Here is an 18,092-nt window from a genome sequence, read left to right as displayed (position 1 = left end):
GATGATTCCTTAGTGCTTTTTAGCATAGACTAGTGGATCCACTTAGTGAGTTAGGTTCTACACTCCCGGTAAGGTATAGGACGGTCATTGGCAGCGTGAGGTAAAAAGATGTGTCACCACTTAGGCTCATAGTGGTGGTTGTCGGTTAGAGAAACTCCCACAAGAACTATATTACTTTATGATATAAGTAAAGTTGAGTTTGTTATTGCATTTTCTTTAACGAACTAAGTTGTTTTTACTGTTTTATAAAGCTTTCCATATATTGCACGTGTATTGTTGATTTATATTGAGTTGAGTACCCAGAGTCGAATATCATATCTTTAAGTTGAGTATCTTATCTCTGAGTTGAGTATCTTATCCTTGAGTACTTCTGAGTTGAGTAAGTTTGAGTAGTTTTTAGTATCCTTGAGTATTCCTTGAGTTGAGTAAGTTCGAGAGAGGTAAGTATGTTTCTTTTTTATCAAGTTTCAAGCTTATGTTTATGTTTTAGAATTCTCCTTACATGCTCGTACATTCCACGTACTGAGCCATTTGGCCTGCATCTTTTCATTATGCAGACACAGGTATTCGGGATCATCAACAGGAGATTCGTTGATACATCCGGGAGTTCGAGTTAGCTATGGTGAGCCTCCTTATTTCCGAGGGAATTCATTTACTTTTCAGTTTAGTCAGGATGTCGTGGATCTTCGTCCCAACTTTCATCTTTATCAGTTAGAGGCTTTATAGATAGTCAGTATAGTTGAAAAGTCTATATTATTCATTTATTTTATTAAATGTTTTAAAGACTTAAGTTACCTATTTTATGGTGAGTCGAATATATTATTTTTATTCTAAATTGTTCATTTGAGTTAAAGTTTTGAAAAGTTGAGTTTATTGAATTTTATTCAGTTTTAAGTTTTTGCATGCTTAAGTTAGTCTTCCGCTTGTAGTCAGCCAAGATGATGGTTCGCTTGGGGACCATCAATGGTTCTTGAGTGCTGGCCACATCCAGGGTGTAGACTCAGGTCGTGACACTACTACCTTCAAAATGATATTTCAGACACAATGACATGAAGGTCACCTTAACCCAATGTTGACCAAAGTTAACTTTAACTTAAGAATTTCTAAATTTTCAAATAAAAGGATATGAAGCTCATTCAAAAGTTTCGAAAACTAAAATAGACATTCAACTAGGCCAAATACTACCCTTCGAACCTAGTGAAATCATCAAAACTTGAAAATGACATTTCTAACCTCAAACGTTGACTAAAGTCAAACTTTAGCCTTAATTTTTCCCGCATCTCGTCTAATGGCTCAAAATCAAATAGAAACCTTAGGACCAAACCAACAGTAAATCTAGACCAAAAACCACATTTCAGAGCTAACAGAACTTTCAAAATTTCATTCTGAGTTTGTTATCACCAAATGTTGACTTCGGTCAATTATCTTATCCTTTCAACTTTCAAAACACAAAAAATTATTTCAAAACTCATTCAACTGCCTCAGGACTTGAGCCAATAGTCCTATCAACCTTAAATTCATGTTCTGGAGCTGATGGAATCGACGGAGTTCTATTTCGATACTAGAAACTCCAAATGTTGATTAACGTCAACCATTTCAACTTTAAAACCTTCAAAAACCAAAATCTTTTTCAAAACTCACAACTTTTCACTCCGGTTCCCAAACCAACCATACCAATCGAACAATATTGCTCGGTGCAACTTTTGAGGAAGGTAAAATGGTAATTTTCCAAAAAAATCTAAAAATGACATTCGAAATCGTTACATTATCCACCGCTAAATAACATGTTTGTTCTCGGACATTAAACAAAAAAAAGTACTTGAAGTCTTGAAAAGCTATGAATATTTGACATGCATATGACTCTATTTTAAAAAATTAAAAATAATTTACACATATAAATTAACTTATATAATCAATTTATATTGAAGTTAAATTAGAATATAAATTAAATTTTAATTTGATTTATTATAGTAGTAAAAATTTGTAATAATTAACATTTTATAATGTTAAAAATTTGAGAATATTACAAGTATTTTAACAAAAAAAAGTGTATAAGAGCAGTTGTGTATCCAAGACACCAATAAATTTATTTTTCAGTTTAAGCATATTTATCCAAACATTTAAATATTTATTTTTAAAATAAATTTCAGTGTTTTAAAAGTGCTAATAAAGTACATTTTAATGATTATTTTTTGGTGGGTGGGGGCTGGGGGGATTTTACAAATAATCACTATAATAGACTTAATTAGTTTCCTTAGCTATAGTTTGCATATTTAGGGGTCATACATATAGTTTAAGCTGCTATGGGCGACCTTATTTGTATAATTTGCGTGTACGGTTGTATAATTCGCATATGTTTGTATAATTCACATGTATTTACATAATTGAGTTATTTTTGTTCGTATGTGTATAAACTGGTTGGTATAAATTGATTAGTATTTATTTTGTATAAACTCAAAATAACGAATTTACACAAACACAAACATCTGAACTTTAAATGATTATACAAATTACACTATACAAAAGATAATCCGTGTTTGTATAAACTGGTTAGTATCATTTGATTTGTATTTATTTTTGTTTAAATTCGAAATAACGAATTTATACAAACACAAACATCTGAAGTCTAAGCAGTTATACAAATTACATTATAGAAAAGTTGTACAAATTTCAAAAATGACACATTTATACAACTGAAACTCAACCTCATAATTTTTCCTAGAAATTAGTAGTAAGTCATAATTAATCAAACTCTAATTATATTAATTAATTAACTAATAAATATTTGTTTATGCGCATCATTTTTCTCTTTTTTGTTTTCCCAACTTCGCTTTTCAACAAAATAAGTCATATATAAAAGGGAAAAGAGTCAAATATTCCCCTAAACTATTCGAAAAGGTCTAGATATACCCCCATTTAAAGTTTGGCTCACTCATGCCCTCGCCGTCCAACTTTTCGTCTAAATATGCCCTTATGCGCGTTAGTTGGCCAGCTGGAATTGCCACGTCATTTTTACATTACTACGTGACATTTATATTAAAGGAAAAAGGGTCAAATATGCCCCTAAACTATTCGAAAAGGTCTAGATATACCCCCCGTTTAAAGTTTGGCTCACTTGTGCCTTCGCCGTCCAACTTTTTTGCATAAATATGCCCTTATAGGCGTTAGTTGATACGCTGGAAATATCCAGCTCATTTTCCTAATTCGGATATGGGTCCGAATATTTTAGGGGCATAATTGATCCCTTTCCATTTTCATAAAAATGACACGTGGTAATTTAAAGTGACGTGACAATTTCATTTGGCATTTAAATAAAGGGAAAATGAGCTGGATATTTCCAGCGTATCAACTAACGCCCATAAGGGCATATTTATGCAAAAAGTTGGATAGTGAAGGCACGAATGAGCCAAACTTTAAACGGGGTATATCTAGACCTTTTCGAATAGTTTAGGGGCATATTTGACCCTTTTTCCTTTAATATAAATGTCACGTGGTAACGTAAAAATGATGTGGCAATTCCAGCTAACCAACTAACGCCCATAAGGGCATATCTAGACGAAAAGTTGGACAGCGAGGGCATGAGTGAGCCAAACTTTAAACGGAAGGTATATTTAAACCTTTTCGAATAGTTTAGGGCATATTTGATCTTTTTTCCTATATAAAATAATTTTAATTAGAAAAATGCTAGTAATGAAGACCAGGCTAAAAGAAAGAAAGAGTGTTGGGGACATATCATAGCAGGTGACGAGGTCCTTAAGCAAATAGGGATGGAGTTGGCAAGCAAAGTCGGAGACGCAGTGAGCAAAGCGCTGAACAGCAACAAAGTGTTGAATGTGGTGTTAATGAGTGCATTTGGGTTGCTATGTCTGAGATCAGTGCAGCAACAAAAGAATATGGAAGTTCTTGAGGCAGAAAAAGACTCTTTGCTCAATTCTAATAAAGCTATGAAGAAGACTATGTGGGATTGGAAGCAGCAGCTTTTTGCTGAAGCTGATTTACCCAATCCCCTTATTCCACTCTCTAAGCTTAAAGCCATTTATGGAGAAGTCCAAACCACCACATCGACTTCTGGTATGACTTTTCTCTATTTCTTTCTCTATCTGCTGGAATTATAGCATTTGGGCTTTCTGAGAATTGCACAAATTAGCTGTGCTGCAAATGATTTTGTGGGTTTGGATTGTCTGGATTTGGGTGTCAATGATTCTTCTGTACTTTGCTCTATGAAAAATGGTCACTAATTAGAGGAATAGGGGCTGAAAGAAATTTAAGGCGGTTGGGTTTAGTCTGTTGTTAGGGTTTAGGGTTTTACCTCCCATAAGTTTGCTGGGTCAACTTGTTAGATAAATTATGATCACAAATTTGAGGGATTGAGATTAGGTTGGTTACTAGAAATAAGTACTTGATGGGGTTTCATTGTATATGCCCCGGTTTTGCTGCTTCAAAGTGTTCAGATTTCTGTATTAGATCAAGTCTGATACAAGTATTCATTTGGTCTTGTGGCTGTTATTATATTCAACGAAATTTTATGTGGACAGGTGGAACCTAGAGGTTTATCCAAAATATAGCAAGGTTTAGACTTGATCTAGTTACTAAAAGCACTATAAACATAGCAGCACTTACCAAGGATAAGTTCTTTAGAAACCTCAGGTTGATGAAGCCTAGTTTGCTTTATAGAAATGTGATTACTTGAAATTGTATGGGTGCAAGAGCTGGTGAAGCAAGCGCTCACCTGGTGTCGTAACCCCTATTGATATAGTCTTTTGCTACAAACAATCAAAGATGTATGATGGTGGAATGGAATTTCATAGAAGAAGTAAAAACCAGATGCATTTATAAGTGTATCATTTCTATATGTATAGATGAGTGGGTATTATTTGTAGAAAATCATGTCCTCTTGTAAGGTTTTCTACTTTTGGTATACTTCTTGTATATGAGCAACCTTTTACCCTTTTCTAATGAAATTTATTACTTCATCAAAAAATAAAAATTAAGTGTATCATTTCTTTATAACTATATTAGACTGTTAGTGGGTGAATGTTGCTCATTCCATTAATTGGATCTTTCGCCTGCTCTCGCAGCATTTTCCATGTCCTTCCTTATCATCGTTCATCATATGCTACTTTTGGTGTTCCTTTTGCATTTATTGAAGTAAATCTCTCTGGACTTTCATTTCTTCAAGAATCAGGATGTTGGGAAGCAAAGTTCTTCAAGCTTTATGATAAAATAGTAAACACACCATTCGTGTAACTAGTGAAATGATAGTTGAAGTAATGTTTCTGCAAAAATTGGTAAAATTACCAAATAAAGTGATTATGCTATTAGAAGTCGTATATATGAGGTATCAGAAAATATAATCACAGTACGAAATTTTGTAGTATTACCTCTGCTTAATGTTTTCATTTTTGAAATAATAAAAATCCACTTAACTTATTATGGTTATCTTTATATTATTTTATACTGGTTAATTTTTGCTTCACTCTTGAATCGGACCACTGAGAATCTACCAAAGTGGCAAAACCTTGATAATCTTTTCCTGTCCCTCCTTTCTATTCTCCTTCACATATTACAATTCTTTTAGACAGTTTTTGGTGATCATCCACTCCGCTGATTAAGCCTAGCTTCATCAATAGAGAAATCATGTCATTGTACACCAAATTATGTTTCTAGCTACGGACAATCATGGAAACATTAGCAATAGGTGGACGATAAGTCAAAACAGGGCAGTCTCTTGCCTTTTCGATATTTCAACAGACACAAGATATTTGAAAACTCTGACTCAACAAGAAAAAACAAGAAGAATTTTCAGAGCACACAAGATTATAGCCTAGTAATTTATGAAGTGGGTGGAAACCTTGGGAGCAGGGTTCAAGTTCCAGCAATGACAAAAATCAACTTGTTGGCAGAGTTATTCGATACTTGTGCTGGTGGGAGGCAGCATGTACCCTGTGGTAGTAAAGCTGTGGAATAATTGGTCCAAACACCACCATTATAAAGAAAAAGAGAAAAGCAAGCTAGATTCTTCATTAAACATTGAACACCAGAAAGGTAGACATTGCCGATAAATATGGAAATTCATTGCGAAGAGTCCAAATGCCCTGCTAGAAAATGCTCAATAGTCTACAAAGCCAGTCTTTTAAAGGAAAGCTCTCCTAACAGAAATGTAAGTGTCATTAATGAAAAATTGTCATAAATGAGAATTGTACCATCCTTAGGATAAAGTTACTCAAAAGATGTCTAGTAGGAACATCCTAACATGTTAACACATGCACTTAATGGAGTGGTTGACTCCAGAAGGAGGTAGGGGAGTATATTAGACCTTGAGAGCTCATGTGATCATGTGAATTGGGAGTTCTTGGATTTCATAACGTTGTAGACAGGATGTGGATTAAGTTCTCCCTATCAATGACCAGATTCTCAGTCCTAGTGAATGGTAGACTTTTAGGAGAAAAGAAAAAGTTGTGAAGATCTTCCCAATATTGTATTCGTGCAATGGTTTATTAAATTCATAGCTTATTTGCAAAATGTAATAAAGTACCACATGAAATTTTTTGATGAAGTAATAATAGATTTCATTACTGGCATCAAGAAGATGCAAATACTAACAGAAAACCTTTGTAGCTGCATTACATAAAGAACTATGCTAGTGCTAGGGAGCTAACAAAGTTCAAAAAGGTTTCAGGGTAATCTACCAGAGAAATATTTTTCCACATAAATAGACACATCAGCCATTGGGCCTTGATGGAATAATTTGGAGTTGATGAACCATCAAAACATCTTTCTGTTCCTCTTTGTCCACATACTTGCAGGTATCATTTCCAGATTTCCTTGATGGCCTTATCAACTTTCCAACTACTCCAACCTTCATTGGCCTCTTAAATGATCTGTGGGATTGCACAGCGGAGACCAAAAATAGAGTAGAACAAGCACCATATGTGACTAGCAATTTTGCAGTGGAGGAATAAGTGACTGTTGGTTTCTACCTCCTGTTGACACATGTAGCATCCGTTGACTATTTGGTCGCTCCTTTTCTCGAGATTGTCTTGGGTGCATGCTTTATAGTGTCCAGCAGAAACATTTAATTTTTTTGGGCAGCTTAAACTTCCACGGCCAGTAGTAAATCAAATTATTTGTAGCACGAGTTTGCATAACCCGCTTTACCTGAGTACCTGCCATCATATGCACTGCCCCATCTTAACTTATTTGCTGCCGGCAAATTCAATCTGTATCCTTCCAGCCTGGAGATTCCTTTTAGAAAGAAGTTGCAGGTTTTGCCTTCTTTATTCTGAGAGATATGGAGTTTGGCTCACTAGAATTTGAAAAATGTCGGGGAATTCATCCTTGAGGATTGTGTTGTTTAACCATCTTTCCTGAATGTGGTGTGTAGACCATTGCATGGTATTAATTGTGTTCTCTTGAAAGAGTTCCTCCTTAAGAAGTTACCAGTTTAAAAAAAAAAGAGTTCCTCCTTAAGCTTGCTATACTCAAATATTTCGTACATAAATTCTTAGCTAAAGGTGTAAGATTTATCAATGTAAAACCATCCTATCACTTTATGAGATCCTGTGAGTTTCAAACTGTGGGGAAGGGTAGAGGGACAAGCACATTGTCCACCGAGTTCCAAACCATGCACCATTGACCCTTGGGGATTTCTTGGTTATAAGAAAAGAGCCTTCTGTTCTTTTTTGTTTTCTCGAACTCGGTGTAGTTCTTTTTAGATTTAAATCTTGTGAGTTTGGTGACAGCAAAATTCTTGTAGGCTGTAGCAACTTCTAAAATATCCCCTCTTTAAGTGTTTGAGATTTTGAAACTATATTTAGTTCTATCTTTTCTCTTTTATGTATTGGCAAAATGGTCTGGTGGACCCTTGTACTTGTATGTGTTTGTATTGTGAACCCTTCTATTTGCCCCTTTGTCATCTGAACCCCTGAACCCATCGAAACACAACATTTTAAACATTTTTTACTACTCAATTGTGTGTGTATCACAAAAGCCTGGCACATAATTTTAAAAATAATTATAAAATGACACGTATGATTATAAAATGACACACATATAGTCACTCCACGTCATTTTTCTTTTTATTATATTAGATTAATGTAGCAACACTTTTCTTTCTAATTTTTATTTCTTTTTTCTATAATTGTCTCCATCCCCACAATTTCACTTCATCCCTTCTTTAATCTTCCTTACCTTTTCCTTTTTCCTACATCTTCTACTCTTTCCATTGAAGTAAAAAATGTTGGCATGACTTCTGATTGTTCACAATCTCGTCGGAGTTCGGAGTTGATTTTGAATTTTATTGGATTTGGGGTTTTGGTGGCCTAAGGAAGAGTGGGGGTCTGATTGTTTCTAGTTGTTCACAATCTCGCCGGAGCTTGGGGCAGGTGGCTTTAGGAAGGTCGAGACTTATTGGCTGAGTTGGTTTGGTATTTTTGTTGTTGTTGTTGTTGGTTCTCGCTTATAGTTGCTGGTGGCTGAAGCTTGTTGGAGGCGGTGAGAATGAAGGCGTTTTGGTCGGAGAAGGTGAAGAGGACTAGAGGAAGGCAGTAAGTTTGTGTTTGGTTGGATCTGAAACAGGGCCATTTGAGTGGTGGATAACTGAAACAGGGTCTCGAAAATTATTTGAGTTTTTTTTTGTTGTTTTTGTTTGATTTTCAACTTATCTAGGTAGGTTTTTCAATTTATTTTCGAATTTAATTGTTGGTTAATCTGGATTTGATCTTTTATTTGTGTCTTTGTTGGTTTTGGGTTTTAGTCAATTACATTGATTTTCTTGAAAAATTTTGGAAATTTTGCTTTGTTTTATGCTTAATGTTAATGTAAGATGTTTGGGAGTAGTGTTTACCTTCCATGGCGTGTTTCATAATAAAGAGAGCAGTATTATGACAATAAACAATAGAGAAGAAATTTGGGGGGAAAAGATAAAAAAATAAATGGCCAAGAAAACCTCAAATTCTATCCAACAATGGTGTTAGATCCAACTAGGAAGATGATGGCTATATAAAAGCCCTAATGTGACTTTTAGACCCTTTTCCAAGGGTCTCATGCTCCTAATAGGTGTGTTTTACACGCACTCTGGTATTAGATGCCACATAGGATGCCAAGTCAGAAATAGTGTTTAAAATATTGTGTTTCAATAAGTTCGGGGGTTTAGATGACAAAGGGGCAAGTAGAAGGGTTCACAATACAAACACATACAAGTACAAGGGTCTACCAGACCATTTTGCCTTATGTATTTTAGGAGATCATGTGCTAATCTTTTTATATGATAAATAAGGACTATGGCATTGTACGTTGAATTTTGCAGTGAAAAAATAGTTGGATTTGTGCCAGAAATCAGTGGCTTTGAGCAAGCCAAGATAATCTATGAGTAAATATTTGATTGATGCAAGTTTCTCTTACAAGGCAATCCTAGCAGAAAGACCCCCATTAGTGACCTCAGTCGAAATGATTAAGAGGATGTGAAGTTCTCTTTTTCTTTTTGTCTAACAATGACTGGTTGATTGAGAAACTCTGGATAATATGTTTTTCTTGGGGTATTCCTTCCCTGGCTAAGAAGAGCTAATGATCTCGCTAATACGACAGAGGCAAAAGTTAGGTATAATTTGCATAGAACTTCTCTGAGAGAGAAGAAAAAGTTGTGAACATCTCCCCAATATTGATTCCTGGAGGGTTTTAGCTTCTGACTATCAAACTTATTATGTTAGAGACCAAGTATAAACTTGGGCTGAATTCCTAAACTTGTATTTACAGGAAGTAATACATGAAGTTTTCTGTCAATAGCAGAAGTTTCATGTTATTCTTCACATAGAACATTTTGGGTAGAAAAGAAAAGGGAAAAATGGGAGAATAACACACCAGAAAAGTCAACTCAAAGATGGCTTCTGCCTTCTGAGGTAGAATTGGTGGACTGAGATGTCGATGCTAGTGATGGCACTTGAAAGGCTTAACTCCGTTTTTTAATAAGCAGAATAAAAGTTTGACCTTAAGGGCATGAGATGCTAGTGGCCCTTTCAGGAAGGTGGTGAACACTGAACAGATCCTTGACCTTGTTTTTGCCTCAGATCTACCTCAAGTCATTTCTTTTTCTTCTTGAGCTCCTTTTCCACTGGTGGATGTCAAATAACAAGAAGTGGCGTTTTGTGATTGACATTGAAAACCATACAACTTTGAATAGGACTTCATCTGACACAATCTTTTGCAACTACCCGGAATTAACTTTATATTGTCGCTAATTGTTAAAAGCCTTTTGTTACTGATATATATATAGACGAGTTCTTAATATGAACTTGGTAATGAACCAAAATCGAGTTCTCAATTGTGGCCTTTGTTATTTTCAGACCAAGAATAGGGAAGAGAAAATTCAGTGTCTTCCGGTGAATTAGTGAATTAGACAGGATTTTTTAATTTAGAATAAGCAGTGGATCAATTGCCCCTTGGCCTTTGGTCTAGTTGTAAGATCGCAGCTTGTGATGTGTGGTTAGGTCTATTGGCCCTCGGATTTCTCGGTTATGGGAAAAAAGTGGTGGGTCAATTTTCATAAATTTTATGAATAACTGAATTTGTCATTGTGGAAATAACTTATTATTCAATGAGCATCTTGTGTTTCATAATTACAGAAGGCAATATAATCCACACACACACACATAATGTATAAGTATTATGGAAGGGAAATTGCTACTTACATTGCTTATCATCAAAAACATGCAGGTGGAGATGCTCAAAACAGAGATGGAAAGTCACCTGCACCAGCATTTATTATCTGAAAGCCATTGTTGTAGCTTGTTTATGACGAAGCTAAGTGTTTTCTGGCAAAATAACAAGCGGCCACTAAGATCTGTGAAATATCATGCTTCAGTTAGTAGAATGGGAAGGTGATCGTAAGGGGGGAAAGTGGTGTAATTCTGAGTTTTTTTCTAGAAACTTAGTGATTTACAATTGTTTTTTTCCCCTTTCCTCTCTCATGTAGTCTGTTAGGAGGTCGAGATCCAAGTTTAATTTGTGGTATTATTGACGCTGCGCCACTTTTGTACCTTTGTTCCTGGGACTATGCCATGAGCTGAGTTTCACTATCTATCAGCCAAATATTTATGAGTTCATGCATTTGGATGCTTCCACTACAGATTAGGCATGGGTATTCTCAGTGAGTTAACAATATGACTAGAGTTTCTTAGTCGCTGTGAAGATGTGATATTTTTAGAGCTTATTTACCTATCAAATGACGTCCTTATATGCAGGAACTAGAACAAAAAAGTTATATGCTAAAAGATACAATGTAAATTAAGCACCGATAAGGGGAGAAGTGAGTCTAGTCGAATAATCTGTCTTTTGCAAAATTGAGGAAACCTGATTTGTGATTTTTAAAGGTTATGTTAGTCTTGGTGCTTTCTCATGTACTAGAGGAACAAATTCCATCGAGGAAACTCTTGTGCCATAAAATGTGCGTGCATCCAAGAAGCGTCACTCCAGATGATCCCAGGAGCTGAGATTGGATTTTGGGATCTTGTATTTGGTCTGATTTCAACATGAAACCTGAAGAGTGGAAGTGAATGTCGGTGGGAGAAAAAAAGAGAGGAACTCACCTTAAGGTTTCCAGCAACATTGAAAGTGACAGATAGAGAAGTTAAGGCAGAAAGCTAGCACTCCGGAGAGAAAAATAAGAAGTGCATGGATGGGACGACTGAGGGGAAACTGTATAACCATTCTACAACCCCAGCCATGTATCATAGGGAGCCATGTAGTATACTGGAGAACAATAATAAACCAACATTATATGTAATGAAGAACCAAAATCACGATGTTATAAAAAAGAGACACCTGAAAGATCCATGATAATAACAGCAACATTAAAGAATAGCAAAAATGGATCTAATCACACTCCACTGGCACAATACACTTTCCTCCATTTCTTCTCTAACTATAGGCACCTCCAAATTGAGCTAGATTAATGGAACAGTGAAAGAGAAAAGAAGAATGTGTTTGGTGGGTCTCTCTGTTTTCTTAGGAAATGGATTGGAAGATATAAGGACATGACACGTCTTCCTATGTTTCATCAAGTGTAGCATATATATTCTAAATCAATCACGAGAGACAAATTGCACAAGATTGAGTTCATTTCATGGATAACCAATCAACTTTTTCTTACTCTAGTGAAAGATAATCAATCAAAGTCACTCAAAAGAAATATTAAATTAAATTATATACTCTACTTTCTCAATTTTCAAAGGTCAAATAGTTTAAGTTAAATTTTTAATTTTTTTAAATGAAATTTATATATTTGTAAACTACGTAAAAAGAGTATTATATGTCACAATAATTGACAATTCAAAATAATTAAAAGATATATGAAAATTTTACGGTAAAAAATTAGACTTGTTTGAATCTCGAAATTCGAAAAATGTCACATATATTAGGACAGAAGAAGTACATTTTAAGAGTTAGTGATGTAAAAGGTCACACAAGTTTGAAAAGTTATTTAGCAAAATCATTAAATTATCCTTTGTAATTTCTATCTATAAAAAACACTCCATACGTCCCTAATTACTTGCTCACTTTTGAATTGACACACCTATTAAGAAAATAATTTTTGACATAGTGAGTTTATCATTTTACCCCTATTAATTATGAAGTAGATGAATTACAAATTTTATTTTATTTTTAAAGTAATTAATTGAGGGTATAATAGGTAAAAAAAACACTGTCCTTTCTAGATTTGTCAAAATGAACAAATAATTAGAAAAAACTATAAAAGAAAAAGTGGACAAGTAATTAGGGATAGAGAGGGTACAAAGAGTGATTTTCTTATTACAAAAATTATTTAGATATCTCGGATAAAGTTGAATGGTTCTTTTTGTTATAAAAAAATATTTTTGACTTAAATGTATTTTGCACGTATATGTCAAGCTATGTAGTAGATAGTTTTATAAATTACTATCAGTAAAATAAAAATAAAAAATTTCAAATATTGATATATTAAATTAAAAATAAAGTATATTTTTTTGTGAATAATCAATGTGATCGATGTATGGTGACCATGAACAATAAAAAATTCAATTGGATATTTGTGATTCTTTTAACTTCCAAATTTCTTTCTTGAGGTACAAATATGTAGTAAAATTTGTCTACTTAATATTTCATTTAGATAATATTTCTTTCATATATTTCGATTGCTTTGCCATAATCAGACTCTTGTTATAAATAAATAAAGTTCAATCTTTAAAAATAATAGTTAGGGTTAGGGGCAGTGGCGGATCTATGAAGGGCTGTGGGGGTGCCATGCCACCCCCGAACTTCGACGGAAACTCTATATATACATAGGTATATATATATATATATATATAATATTTATATAAATATAAAGTGTGCCACCCACAAAACAAAACTGGCTTGTGGTGCCCGGTAGGAGGGCAACTTTAGAAGACTGATGTTGCGGGTTCGAATCCCATTTGTACCTATTTTTTTGAGAAATTTGCTTCATACGTTTTTTAAGAAAAAAAAGGCTCCAAGCACGTTTTTTAAGGAAAAACAGCTGGCACAATTTTTTATTTTTTTTTTATAATTGTTATTGACTTAAATTAAATTAATTACATTATTACTCCTTTGACTTTTCTTTTATTTGATTAAATACTCAATAAAAGTGTAATATCTTATTATTTATATTTTTTTGATTGATTTATGATATATATCGAAAAGACAAATAATTTAATCAAATATAAAATTAATTTAATCGATAAGTCTATTTGGCACCCACGGACTCTAAATCCTGGATCCGCCACTGGTGTACAAAACCGAACTGAAAATCGAATCAAACCGCAAACCGAGTCAAACCGGAAAAAAAACCCGACTAGTGATTTGGTTTAACTTGGTTTGGTATTGGAAAAAAAAAACCGGCTATATTTGGGTTGGTTTGGTTTTAACTAAAAAAAACCAACCCAAGACCAAACCAACCCGACATTATATATGTAATTTTAAATTTTATTTTATACATAAAAATATTTACTTTGATATAATTTTAAAATATTTCTTATATTATTTCATAGTTTTTATCTTTTAATATATTATTTCAAGTTTAAAACTTAGAATTCGGAATGGTCCAATAAAGATTATAGTTCATAGACGTTGATAATTATAATAAAACTTAATCAAAATCAAATTAATACTAATGCAAAAAGAAAATCAATTCAACACTAAGAATGACAATAATATTGAATATTTGTTCTTTAGTTTTACATTGGTTTAGACAATTAAAATACATAATCTAATTTTAATTTTCCTTAAATATTTAGTAATGTAACTAATACTTATTAAACTTATTTTAGCATGATTTAGTACTTTTAAATTATGATCATTTTTTTTTTTTTTTTTAACTTAAAGATGGGCAAGCCCTTTTATTAATGGACCATTACATGAAGAGCTGGTCCAAAGAAGACCCGACCCAACACATAACCAGTCATTTTAGGAAACAAAAATATAAATTTTTTCGGGTTTTTCAAATACCAAACCAAACCATTGTGTCGAATAAATCAAACCAAACTAATAAACCTCGAATTTTTTCAGATTTTTGGATTTTTTTGGTAAAGTTTGCATACAAACATATAATTAACTTGTGCTCCAAATATTTCTTTAGTCCAACCAAAATACAATTATCTAAGGTGTTTCTTAAGAAAATAGCACAAAATATGAGATGAGTACTGACGACACTAAAATATTCAATAAAAAATAATAATGAAATCATCATATAAAATAAATATTGTTTAGTGTGTATTATTAATACCATTAATTTTTAGATATTAGTAATGCAAGGGAATTTAATTTTGCATTATGTTTAAAGACTCAAATTACACTCAAATCGCTTTTACATCTTTTCACTATAATTATGGAAGATATCTTAACTAAATATTTTTATGTCATAAATGCTATTTTTAATATATTAAATGGATAAAGGCATATATTTCCCCCTGAACTTGTATCGAAAGTCAGTTACACGCTTAAACTATCATGACGACCTATTACACATTTCTGCTATTTAAAAGTGAATTTATTTACCCCCTAAAGCTAACATGGCAAAATAATAATAATTAAAAAAAAACAGGCGCGTTAGATAATTATTAAAGTAAAAAAAAAAATATTCCTTAAACCCCACCCCCCACATCTCTTCTTCTTCACACCCCACCCTCCTCATCTTCTTCACAAATCACACCCCTATTAAGCTTAAAATAAACCAATAACAAGAAACAACCAAGCTATAAATTACTTCAAAAAGGAGTAAAATTTTGGGAGGTTTCAATCTGTGGGGCTTCGGCGGACGTTTTTGAGTATTGAGTGATCGATTGAAAATGGGAAGAAAATTATTTATTATCTCTATTTTTTAAGAAATCTCCAAGAAGAACAAGAAAAAATAACAAAAAATGTATGCCCAAACCTGAAAAATATTTACGACTACAGGCCGCAACAAATAACAATGAAAGCTTAGTTTCCATGGCCAATCAATGGAAGAAACTGAAGCAACCTTCTTGTGGGTACATTTTGGAATAGAAGAATTCTTCCACTCCACGAATCAACCCCAGATTGCGGGCAATTTCCTTGGTGGTCATTGCTAAAAGTTTCTTCTTTACCATTTTGCAATGAAGAAGATAGAATTATTAGAGAATTTTAATAATTGATTAGGAATTAATTAGTGTAAAATATAATTAATAAAATAAAAGTTAAATAATAAAGAAAAGAAAGTAAAAAAGATATAAAAAAAATACAATTTCTGACATGGCGCTGATGTAGCGGTGATGTGACAGCGAGTGTAATACACCACATACTATGAGAGTGGTGTTGCACATTGCAGGGTGATACTAAATTCATTTTTAAGTAGTAAAAGTGTGTAATAGGTCGTCATAATAGTTAAAACGTGTAACTGACTTTTCAAGACAAATTTTGAGGAGAATCTATGTCTTTTCCCTATATTAAATCAAACAAGGTAGAAGAAATAGTCTACAAACATAATTAATACAGCCATTAGTGGCTTATAGATTCCAGCTAATTTCAGATCCACATCAATGGCAAAAAATAATTCCAAACATTACCAACTAATACTAATTGTTATAATTTTATTAAATTTATATAAATTATAAATATTTAGATTATTTAGAAGGATATTTAAATCTTTTAAATTTTGATAATAAGATAACTAACATTATTTTGCTTAGACATATAACAGTCGCAAATAAGCAAATCAAGTAGAGAATTTCTGCTGATAAAATATATGAAAAATGTATCTAAGGATTTGAGGCGAATTCTTATCATCTTTTTCGTAAATTAAAATAATTAACTAAAACTTTCTTGATAAATCAGAATAACATAGTAAAACAACTTCTTTGAAAATGTTTATAAGTAGTTAATACTTTTTAAAAATCTAGTTTAGATAGATATAAGAGCTTTTAACAAACTAGAAAAAAAGAATAAAATAAACAATTTAAAGATCGACATAACTTTCATTTGAGAATAAAATAGAGGAAAGCTAATGATGAGTAACCGTTAATTCTCACGCTTCAAACAACTTGAAACAACCTACACTAACAAAAGGTGTAGCAAGAGTGGTATCAATACCAATATGAGTTGTGGTGCAGTGGTGAATTGATTCACTCTTAATCATAAGTCTCGTGTTCGAGTCTTGAGTTGTAGAAAATCTTGTTGAAAGTGTCACCCTCGAATGAACACTAAATAAAAAATATATAAATATATCACATTTAATTCCTCCTAAATTCATACATTACCCTCTTACCTTAGTCCTTCGGAGATTAGCTAATAGAGTTTCATTATAAACTTCTTAGCTCAATTTTTAACCTTCTCATTAATCTCATAATCAAATAGCATCATTATTTTATACCAATTCATTTCTCAGTTTACTAATTACTAACAATCTAATTATATATCTATACATTGATGCTTTAACAAAGGAGCTTATTGTCAAATAGTTTGTAATATGATTTATAACGTGCATTGTTCTACATCGGAAGAAATAAAAAAGTTTGAAGGCTTTATTTATAAAAGTATTCTTGGTATTCTTTTATTTTATTTAAAACAAATTTAAATTTTAAGTTTTAAAATAAGAGAACATGTTTGTTCATGAATAAGATGGTTATTTAAAATACCGTAAAATCTCACTAAATTAATACACGGTTAATTAATAATCTTTTTAAGATAATAATTTTTTCGGTCCCAACTTGGAAAAAAATCACTTATTTCGATAAGATAATATATTTTCAGAGTTATATAAATATATGGCCCCATTAATATTACAAATTAATATTTTTTTTTAAAGTACAAATATATCTAAGACAATTTAGTGAAATATGAGATTCTATTATGTTCTGTTTTTTGTTAAAAATTAAATCTAGTTAAAGTTCATTTCTAACTTTTCTTATTGCATCCAAAAATTTTGATGTTATCTTTTCAAATTGCACCATAAAATTGTGAAGAATTTTAGATGCGATAAGTGTTTCCATAATTTAATGAGATTTTACTTTAGTCCTTTTTATAACTCAATAAATCGTTAGGTCTTTGATCCTGATTGTTAGGAAAAAAATTTCAAGTACATCGTGTGGTATGTTTTCTATATTCAAAGAGAAGTTAGTTTTTTTTTTCAATAACCTTAATTAGCATTTTATTAATGTTTTTGTTTTCTTTGGTATAAAGAAAAAAACAAAAATAAATCTGTAAAATCCGTCCATCTAGAAATTTGAATATGTCTGACATTTCCAACTAACGGTCATAATATGAGCATGGATTCATGGATTTTCTGTTGTTTTTTTATTTATTATTATTTCTCCGTCCCTATTAGTTTATCACATTTCATTTTATACGGTACTTAAGAATAGACATATGTCTGCTTTTTCACCAGGGGTATTTTCGATATTCAATGTTTTAAGAATATTGAATTAAATTGCTTCATAATAATACTCTTGTTCAATAATACTTGGTCATTATTAACTTTGCAGATTTCTTAAGAAACTATGAATATAAAGTTATTTTTACTATATTACCTTTGAATATAATAAATATAATATCTAGAAAAATGTAATCAGAAAATGACTATAATTAAT

At 32.3% G+C, this 18,092-nt stretch overlaps 2 protein-coding genes across 7 annotated transcripts in view; one reads left to right on the top strand and one right to left on the bottom strand.

Annotated features, from left to right (window-relative positions):
- LOC125809198 (gamma-glutamylcyclotransferase 2-3) overlaps positions 1 to 18,092 on the bottom strand; it is a 1,073,903-nt gene that overhangs the window by 699,159 nt on the left and 356,652 nt on the right. The window lies entirely within an intron of this gene.
- The window catches only part of LOC125809204 (uncharacterized), a 175,684-nt gene that overhangs the window by 36,296 nt on the left and 121,296 nt on the right, over positions 1 to 18,092 (top strand). The window contains exons 2-3 of one of the 6 annotated variants that reach the window (XR_007441781.1): positions 3,766 to 4,071; positions 10,711 to 10,874. Coding sequence is in view for 5 of the 6 variants with exons in the window: in XM_049488863.1 (XP_049344820.1) it covers positions 3,768 to 4,071; positions 5,079 to 5,152 (378 nt within the window). In the remaining variant the exon portion in view is untranslated. The other 5 variants (XM_049488865.1, XM_049488866.1, XM_049488864.1 and 2 more) reach the window with 5 other exon arrangements.

Source organism: Solanum verrucosum, unplaced genomic scaffold, assembly GCF_900185275.1.
Source record: "Solanum verrucosum unplaced genomic scaffold, falcon-dt-bn FXZP01000062.1, whole genome shotgun sequence".
Lineage (NCBI taxonomy): Eukaryota > Viridiplantae > Streptophyta > Magnoliopsida > Solanales > Solanaceae > Solanum > Solanum verrucosum.
This window is presented reverse-complemented; position numbering and strand designations above follow the sequence as displayed.